At 45.6% G+C, this 9,715-nt stretch overlaps 1 protein-coding gene across 1 annotated transcript; it reads right to left on the bottom strand.

Annotated features, from left to right (window-relative positions):
* Positions 1-1,469: 1,469 nt before the first annotated feature.
* On the bottom strand, positions 1,470-8,240 carry TBL2 (transducin beta like 2). The gene is made up of 7 exons (XM_044676429.1): positions 8,080-8,240; positions 4,930-5,051; positions 4,445-4,629; positions 3,939-4,090; positions 3,188-3,314; positions 2,934-3,086; positions 1,470-2,780 (listed from the first exon to the last, which is right to left on the bottom strand). The coding sequence occupies exons 1-7, from the start codon at positions 8,195-8,197 to the stop codon at positions 2,318-2,320; spliced, it is 1,320 nt and encodes a 439-aa protein (XP_044532364.1). The 5' UTR covers positions 8,198-8,240; the 3' UTR covers positions 1,470-2,317.
* Between the last annotated feature and the right edge of the window lie 1,475 nt (positions 8,241-9,715).

The following is a 9,715-nucleotide window of genomic DNA, read 5'->3' as shown; positions in this document are numbered from 1 at the left end:
TATGACTCTGTCAACAAATGAATAACACGAGTGTTTAACAGGACCAGTTGGAGCTGAATGGTCTATGTACAGACCAAGGGCAGCCTTGATGAAATAGAAGGGAATGGAGAAGCACTCAGTTAAATTTGTATACCAAATCACAAGTTTACAATTATACCATTGACTGAGAGGTAAAGAGAACAGAAGATCCTCTTAATTGTGGAGGACAAAATGCTTTTGACAGGTACAACAAAATGCTTCAGGCTGTCCTGTATCTCCCTAGCATATGTAAAATCATAGATTCCCTGACAGATGCAGAGATAATGGTTGTCATTATTCATTGTAAACAAGGTATACAACAGGGAAATACATAAAAATGAATTTCTGCAGGTGGCAATACTGAATGTTTCCTCTACTTTGATCCTATGTCTCTGGCTTCCCCCATTTCTCCCCTCAGCTTCAGCTCAGGCACTGGGGGAGGGTCGGATCCCCTAAGCTGAGGGACCTGCTGATGTCTAAACTCAGTAGATGGGCACCAACCTAATTTCACACCACTGTACATTCATTAATTTGGGCTGTTGGCCACATATAGGCACATGGCATTTACCCCAAATCCCTGGAACACTCTCCTGCCAGGGTCAGCTCTAGTGTTCCCTCCTCTGCAGAGACTTTTCCTCTCTCAGATGTTGGTACTCACCTCCCGACTCCCCCAGAATAAAAGGTGCTTTATCCTTCTCTGGGTGCCTGCTGTGTTGGCCTCCTACATTAGTTCCTTGGAGGCAGGGACTATTTCATTTTTCTTTGTATCCCCAAAAGTGCGTAGGACATTAACACCCAATCAATGCATGTGGGATTAATGGAGTGGGTGATGAAAAGAGTATGGTTTCAATTCCAACCATTTAAGAATATTTAGAAAATTCAAATCTGGTCTCAGATCCATTCTAGCTGTGTGATCCTGGGCAAGTTCCTGATTAGATTACCTAGCACTTGTCACTCTTCTTAGAACTGATACTAAAACCAAAGGTAAGGATATATTAAAAAAAGGAAAATTTTGAAAAGATAATTGTGCCAAGAGGAATCTTATAGTTGGAGCTATGAATCAGTAATTAGTAACAAAACCCAACAAAGAGAGCAGCTAGGTGGTACAGTAGATTGAGAGTGCAAGGGTTGGAGTCAGGAAGACCCGAGTTCAAATCTAGCCTTAGCCACTAGTAGTAGCTATATGACCCTGGGCAAATCATCTAACCCTGTTTGCTGCCTCCCCAACCCCCCAAATAGCCCAATGAAGCCAGGTACCCAAAGCCTGCCCTACCATGACAGGTCCTGAGGGGCGCTGGCACATTGCTTCTCAGGGATGGATCCGATGGTTTTCTCCCACCCCCCCACCTCACCCCAGTGCCACATTCAATTAATTTGTGCTTAATTTCATTTCCCAAGCACATTTTAAGACTGGCTTCCACCAGGTTGTAATGAAAAAACCACACACAATATATTCAAAACTTTAGTATCTTTTGTTCAAAATGGCAGCACTCAACACATATTTGTCTGGCCTCACAACACCCCTGTGAGGTAGGTTAACGAGCAGGTATCACTCCTCCGTTTATAAACCATGAAATCCAGAGACAGAAGAGGTAGTGGCCTGCCTAGGGTTTATGCCCGAGCAAAGAACCATGGGTAAACAGTATCCAAACTTTCCCATCTCTCTGATCTAGGTCCATTATTTGGAAATAGATACCTCTGTATTCTGCCCTCCAGTAAACATTGGTCCTTATCTCAAACTCTTGCTTTCGGCCAATCTCTAATTCTGTGTATAAATGTGCTGCCACAAGAGAAAAGATCACTCTGATTCCACAAACTTTCTGGTCCACTCACTTCTCTTCTCCTCCTATAACACTATCCAGGTCTAGCTGGAATCTGTCCCTTGGACCAACCACAGGGACAAGCACAATTACTACCCATGCCCAAAGGCAGCTGCCAAAACAATGGATCTTAAGGGTCTAAGGTCCTTCTCTGGAGAAAAAAATAGGGCTTGGAGTCACAAAAACCAAGGAACATATTAAGATTTTCTCTTTTCCAGGTCCCAGAATACCAATATGGAATGCTTCCAGAGTCTCCGGGATAAGGCCTTAGCTGGAAGAAGGGCTGCTGGTTTTAGTCTGAAGGCCAGAAAATGTCTAGTGAGAGACAGAAGAGGGGTAGCAAGGAAAGGGGAAAAACAAGGGAAGGATCCTATTATGATGCCCTGTTTCAAGGCCACTCTGGGCCAAGGGTGAGGAAGGGCAACAGCAGCAAGGACCCCCAACTTCTCATTGGTTCCTTCAGTTCCAGCTTTCCCTTCTCAGACCTTCAAGGCCCCCAGACTCTTGAGTGTAGCCTGGGCTTGGGCCAGCTGCTGATGCAGCCTCTGGCGGGTGCTGTCAGTGGTGGCCCGTTTGAGGAGTCCTCGTATTTCCTCCACTATGGCCCTCTGGCCAGTGCTGTTGTGGAAGATCCGCACCACCCTGTCTCCACAGGAAGCCAGGAACCGCCCGGTGGTGTCAAAGGTCAATTCAGCCACACACTCTCCATGCACCTTGCCAAAATACTCTTCTTCTTCACCCCGTTTTGTGTTGTACAGTCGTATGTTATTGCTACTGGCCAGAGCCAAGACCTGGGCATCTGGAGAGAGTGCCAGGAGGCAAGGCATAGTGGCTGCCTCATTACAGATCCCTGTCAGCAGGACGTAGGGGTCTTGCTGGTACTTGTACTCTACATCTGTGGCCCACAATTTCCACTTCCCATCCTTGGAGACAGTTGCCATCCTGAAGCATGGAAACAAAGGTCATTACTTGGGCCCTGACCAGGCTGCTAAGGAGGTGACTAGAAGCAGAATCTACTAGATGCCCAGACTAGGGTGCACCCTGACTAGACTGTGGGAGACTTCACTGGCAAGGGGCAAGAAGGTCACTACTCACCGGCAGGAGTCGCTGGAGAAAGCCAAGAAATGGATGCCAGCAGTGTGGCCCTTCAGTTCAAAGGCGCGGACTACTTCCCGGAATTGCCCGTTTTTGCTAAAGCAAACTTCCCAAACTTTAGCATCTGGAGTGAAGCCACATGAAGCCACAAATCTGCACATAGGACCAAGGGTCAGTTCAAGACTGGTTCAGGGATCTGAGTTCTGGCTCCATCACCCCAAGGCTTTGTCCCCTTGCCTGCCCCTCATCCTCACCTGCTGCATGGAGAGATGACTGCATACGTGTTGTTCATCTGGTTCGTGTTGATGATGTGCAGCACCTCCCCTTTGAGGGTCCAGAGGATGATTGTGGTGTCGCTGGAGACAGACATGATGAACTTTCCTGAGAGACAGAATGCAGAGGGATTCCTCATTATCTCTCTATACTAGCTTCTGTCTCACTTGCTCTCTCCTCCTTCCCAAAAAAGGGTAGTAATTAAATCTCAACGACTTATTCAAGGGAATCTTGAAAAGCAGCACCTCAGCATTGTGGGGAAGAGAGAGGTCCCTTTCTCCCTATTGGGCCCCAAAAGAACTGAAAACCTTCATCCGTTCAAAAGTTTTCTTTATCATGAAGGTGCATAACAACAAACAACTTAAAGCCCTGTAATATCCCCATGAAATTAGGAAATTAGGATGACATAAGTTTATAATATATATCCACGTGTGCTTTAAGAGGAGATAGGCTTGATAAAGTAAAAGGGCAAGAGGCCTGGGTTTAAATCTTGCCTGTGACAAGGACTGCCTATGTGATCTAACTTCTCAGAGCCTCAGTTCCTTCATCTGTAAATGAGAGGTCTAAACTCAAATTGGCCTGAGGTCCCTTCCAGATCTTTCGCTACCATGCAATGAACTGTTTCTAACAGTTCTAATTCTTTCATTCCATGTGGGACTTTATTGGATGGCACAAGCAACCCATCAGTCTGAGTAGGCTTCTATCAGAGCCTTTGCCCTGGCTGCCTCTTACCTGTCTCAGCAATGCCAATGTTAATGACTGGTGCCTTGTGCTTCTTAGGGAAGTCTTCTGCCATAGGCTGGAAACTAGAGCCACCATCTTCTTTCTTGCTCATCTTGAAAACACGGATGGTGTCAGCATAGGCCAGCCAGGTGATCAAAGCTCTGGGAACAGGCAGGAAACAATCAACACTTCTATCAATCTCAACCCGAGTGCTTCGCCCTTTGGGCGACTTCTCAGAGACTGGTGTTGGCTTGGGCTCTCCCACACCCTTGTGCCCCCTCAATAGTTTCCAAAGTCAGAAAGGTCGTCTTCTTTAAGAGAGATCTTCAGGATGACCCCAGAAGCCAAAAGGAGGCCCCACACAAGGAAATATTATCCATCCCTCCTTAGAAAGGGTCAGTATTCAGGACACTCTGCTGCCAGAGGTCAGTGAGGGTCACTCCCTGAGCAAACACTAGAAGGTCATGGCCCCAAGATCTGTGTTTGTGTAGGCTTGAGGCCCCACCCCATCCCACCTGCAATCAGGGCTGAAGCGCACCAAGGTGGCATGATCCAATTTCACATTAACACGAAGACTGTGAGGTTGGCCCTGTAGGAAGTTCTTGATGCTCCAGATATGGATGGTCCGATCATCAGCACAGGTGGCTAGGTATTTACCATTGCTGCTGAAGTCCATGCTAGTGACATTCCCACTGTGGCCCTAAGGGAGAGAGAAGAGTAGGAGATTCTCTGTGCAGCTCTGGGAGTCCCAATACCAATCATCCTGTAGGGATGGTGACCTGACACATGCCCTGAGACTCAGGAACACAATGACAAATATTGGCATTAAGATTGGACTAGGATGCAGGTTTCCCACTGACCGAGGCCTTTAAAGTTTGAACTTAAAAAGGGAAAGGAGATGGAAGGAAGTTTACTTGTGATTTCTGTGGAGCATACAAGGCAAAGAAGCACCGAGTCTTGGGGTATAGAGATGTGTGTATATATGAAGAGGCTGGATTACCTTCAGGGCAGTGGCCAGGAGGGCATGGATAAAGGTGTGCTGTTGAGGCTTTTCTTTCCGGTATCGTTGTTGCTTTGGTTTTCTGGACACTTTATCTAATGGAGCTCCATTTAATTTCTGATCTGTAAGAGAGAATACTGTCAAGGCATAATAGGGCTGGGGGTGCCAGTCTCTACCAGAGTTGGGCACACCAAAAGAGCTCACAGGAGCTTTACTAAGCCAGAGGGCAGAAGAGAGAGTACAAAATGTATCAAATTAGGACCAATGATTTGGGCCCTAATCCAGGTTTTCTATTTATTACCTATTGGAGGTAGTGAGACAATCTCTCTGAGCTTCAATTTACCACTAGTAGGAGGAAGTTCATCATCCTTTCTGGGCTTCAAGCTTTTTGTTTTTGTTTTCATCCAAAATGTACCTTTCTTGTGTGTTGTTAAGTTGTGCAATGGGAGCAATGGAACACCAGCAGCAGCATTATTAGTAGGCTCTTTAATACCCTGGTCTTCCTCAGCTTTTAACTGGGTATCATTATCTTTTTGTTCTGCTTTATTGGTTTTTAATGCCTCAATTTCCCCAGTCAGTTTCTTTGCCACCTTTTCCACCTCTTCCATGTCCTCCTTCAATGCCAGAATCATCAGCTTTAATTCAGCCTCATCCTTTTCCACAACCCTTTTGCCAAGTATTTTGCCCACAATCTTTTTGCCAGTGCAATAGATCTTCCTCATGGTATAAATCAGAACCAGCACTACGGGGATATATGATAAAGTTTTGTCAGTTTCCATCTTTAGCCATTTAATCGGTCCACACAGATTCATCAAAAAGTAGAACATTCTAGGGATCTCTATAAACAATATCTTATAACATATTAGGATGCATTGGTATAAACTTGCCAATACACCCATCATGAAAATAATTTTATGGACTTTCGTTGTCAAACTCTTTGACAGGAAAAATGGTTGTTTAAATCTGGCCCTTTAAATTCTTCCCCTTTAAAAAAGATTTATTTATTCTGATTGGGTATACCCATTGCTGGGTAGATTTCAGCACCTGAGACCTAGGAAAAATTTTCAATATGGCTGCTTCTACTGTCTTGGCTGGTCTGACTAGGCCCAAAACTTCAACCCCTGGAAAATGGCTTTTTTCTTCAAAATTCTTCCCAACTAGATTCAATTCCAACCTACGCAGGCCCGGCCAACTGAAAGATTGGAGATTGACAGGTATTTGAGGTTGGTGGACTCAAGTCTGTTGATGATGACTTACTTCCCAGGTACAGAGAGCAAGCTGGCTACTCTCAGCTCCGAGACTCTTACAAACACAATCTGACTTCCTTGATATTAAAACTAACAGATTTATTAAAGTTAATAATTAGAATTGGTAAGGATGGAGGGCTGGAGGATTCCCTAGGCTAATAAAAACTATCTTTCCCCAAATCCTCTGACCCGCAAGGGTATCTTCGGCCTCCAAAGATGTTGGAGCTACACTGTCTCCCTCTCTATATAATTTCCCAAACTTCCCTGTCTAGCTACCCTAGTCTGAGCCCATCCAAAATTAGTCCTTGGTGAAAGTTCAGAGCTAGTTGCTGGATCAGGAGTCTGGTGCCAGGAATGACCTAGTCACCAGTCTGCAGGCTGAGCCTGCAGAGGTAACTAAGTTCAGATCAATTTCACTGGTATTCTCTTTCCTTAGGAATTCATTAGATGTAAATTGAATAAGAAATTGCTGGCTGGGATCTCACATGGACGACAGGAACCAAAGTAGGAGATTAAGACGGGTCTCACACTGGATCAGAGAAAGAGCCAAGTTCAGAAGCTGTGAACTCCCTCACTGCCCCCCTCACTTTCCCCAGGTTGACAGTTAATCTCCCAGAAGTCTTTCAGCATTCTAAGAATCCTCCTGGCCCCATTCTGTCCCTTGCATTCTATGCCAAATCTGTTTTACTCCCTCTGGCACATATCACCTTTTCGTATGTCACTTTATTCTTTCCTTTCATGTGTCATTCCATCCCAAAACGAAATGTTTTCAAAAATATGATTTCTGCATATGACTCTAGAAAATTAGTTGAGATGTATAATCACACAATCCTTGTCATAATATTATAGCTCTTAGGATCTCATTTTTACAGAAAGAAATATATATATTTTTTCCTAAAGTTTCTTTACTTAGATTGTAAAAAATTAATTCTCAGACATCTCACCCACTTCCTCCCTTCCCTGAACCACAGAAGGCACCAACGGACAAAATTATATGTATGTATGTGTGTATGTATATATATGTATATATATAATATTGTACAATATAATATATATAATACATAAAATTATATATATGTGCATATACATTGTATCTCTTTTGGGTTTCTGTTTATCAATTTTCTCCCTGGAAGTGGCCATTCACAAATTATTCTCCAAATATTAAATCTGTAGCTATGTACAATGTTTTCGTGGTTCTACTTGGTTCACTCTTCGTTATTTCATATAGGTCTTTCTCGGTTCTCCTAAAATCAGCAAGCTCTTTGTTTCTTATGGCTATAGAAGTGTTCTACCACAAGTTGTTGGGCCATTCCCCAATTATGGGTATCTCCTTGGTTTCCAGTTCTTTTGTGGAACTTATTTTCTTCCTCTTTTTAAATTTTTTATTAAGATGGCTCTTTGGGAGGCGATGGAGTTCAAGTGTGTATCCTACCATTAGAATGGAACCTCCCGGAGCTGTTCCTGGATCGAGTGTTCCCACCTCTCCATAGGGGCTAGACTGGGTTTAACCTTATCTAACAGCTAAGGACACTGAGGACCTGGAAGATGGCGACAGAGATAGGTTACGTGTTCTATAAAGATTTCCTCCAGATAGGGAAGAAAAAGGGCGGGGGAAAAGTTCAGTCGGCCCCGCCCCAACCAGGCATCCGTAGGTCTATTCCAGCATCAAGTACCACGTGTCTCTTCTAGGGACGTCCCACCACTCCCCGCCCTCTCCCGGCACCCGTAGCTCTAAGCATTGGGTACCACGTGTCTCTCCAAGCTCCTCCCCCTCGCCATCCCCGCCCCTTCTCGGCACCCATAGCTTCGCCCGCCCCCCGCCCCCTTCGTTCCTCCCAGCACCCGTAGCCCCCGCGAGTTCCTCCGAGCTATCGGTTAAACGGCCCTTGACCCCGGCGCTCACCATTCTGCTGGCTACGGGGCTCCTTGTTCCAACACCCCCGGCCTTGTGTTGCCAGCACTACCACCAGGGCGAGCAGCCCGAACAGTAGCGACACCACCAGTAGCTCTAGCACCTCCATCTTCCCGGCGCCGCTGCCACCTCAGGCGGGAGGGGGGAAGGGAAAGGACGAGGTTCGCGGGGCGCGGGCACGAGTGCGCACGCCGCGGGGCTGCGCACGCTATGTACTGCGGGGCGCAGGCGCGTGCGGCTGCGTGGGGTGAAGGAGAGGAGGTTGGGAAAAGGGTCTATGTACGCCTCTTGTCTAATCTGAACCCAAATCCCCTTAGTCGCTTCGTTGTTGTGTGACCTTGGGCCAGTCGCTGCCCCAAATGTCAGTAGATGAGTACGTACTCTTTAAGTGCCTGCTGTGTACTAGGCTCCGTGTGCTAAGCGCCGTAAACACCAATAGGCAAAAAGAGTTCCTGCCCACAAGGAGCGCACATCTGGGCAGATCGGGGCCAAGAACCCACCGGGTGACCCTGTGATCTTGGGCAAGGTCCTCCGTCAGCTCCGAGAGGGAATTCGACCAACGTGGTGTAGGATTCCTTCCAGCTCCAGCCCTTTCTCCTCTTACCTATCCCGATCCCTGCTTAATTAAGTCCGTCAAGCTAGAGTCTTAAACGGGGCATTAATAAAGGTTTATTGACTGATTTAGCCTAACCCCCATCAGTCCGGAAAAGGGAAATGGATGAAGAATTGCTTATTATCCGGGCAGCTGCGGTCCCAGAGCCCATTGGCCTGAAGGCCTCCCTCCTCTCATTGGTAGAGACACCCGCTTGGGGGCGGGGTGTTGCTCTCCACCAATGAGGAGAGAGGTTCTGGACTTGGTCCAATAGGTTGCAATGGACGAGGAATTGAACAGGAGGCTAGCGGTGGGCCGGCTTGTCTGGAAAATGGAAACGTTTTTTGTTTCCCTCTCACCAAGGACTGACTTAATAGTCGCATTTTAAAATGTTTATGGACCTTTCTGCCTTAACGAGTCTTAAATTTTCAAATTTATTCCTCCCCCATCTCTCAAGTAGTATTTCGTGACAAAGATGAAAAAATGAAAAAGAAAGTTCATAAAAAACAATCAGTGGTATATTAATATGGAAATAGGTCTTGATCAACGACACATGTGAAACTTAGTGGAATTGCTCATTGGCTGCGGGAGGGAGGTGGGAGGAGAGGAGGGAAAGAACATGAATCATGTAACTATGGGACAATATTCTAAATTAAATAAACAAAAAAAATATCAGTGGTTAATTGAACATTATAGTACACCTGATAGTCCGAATCTTTGGCCTACCACCATTCCAGAGAAGGGAAGGAAGTTCATTTTCTTAACTCTTCTCATGGACCGGGTTTGATGATTATAATTTGTAAGAATGTGATTCAATTTACGTTACTGTAATGACTCTGCATTGTTTTCCTTATGCTTATTTCACTCAGTTCAGTTTTCCCATGCTTGTCTGAATTCTTTTTTTCTCCTTTAATACCACATTGCATGTATTTGTGTGTCACAGTTTGTTCACCCATCCTTCCATCAATGAGGCCTGCCTTTCCAAACTAATATTCTTCTGGTCATATAGGGCTTTAAATCATGGAACAAGACTGT

The sequence above is a fragment of the Gracilinanus agilis genome, chromosome 4 (genome assembly GCF_016433145.1).
Source record: "Gracilinanus agilis isolate LMUSP501 chromosome 4, AgileGrace, whole genome shotgun sequence".
Taxonomy (NCBI): domain Eukaryota; kingdom Metazoa; phylum Chordata; class Mammalia; order Didelphimorphia; family Didelphidae; genus Gracilinanus; species Gracilinanus agilis.
The sequence above is the reverse complement of the archived record's forward strand: the minus strand, read 5'-3'. Positions and strand labels throughout refer to the sequence as shown.

Excerpts from the sequence above, each read along its gene's own strand:
- TBL2 (XM_044676429.1), bottom strand. The coding sequence starts at position 8,197 with ATGGAGGTGCTAGAGCTACTGGTGGTGTCGCTACTGTTCGGGCTGCTC. Across the intron at positions 4,630-4,929 it reads TCCTGGCCACTGCCCTGAAG|GGCCACAGTGGGAATGTCAC; the intron begins GTAATCCAGCCT and ends TCTCTCCCTTAG. Across the intron at positions 3,087-3,187 it reads GTCATCTCTCCATGCAGCAG|ATTTGTGGCTTCATGTGGCT; the intron begins GTGAGGATGAGG and ends TCCTATGTGCAG.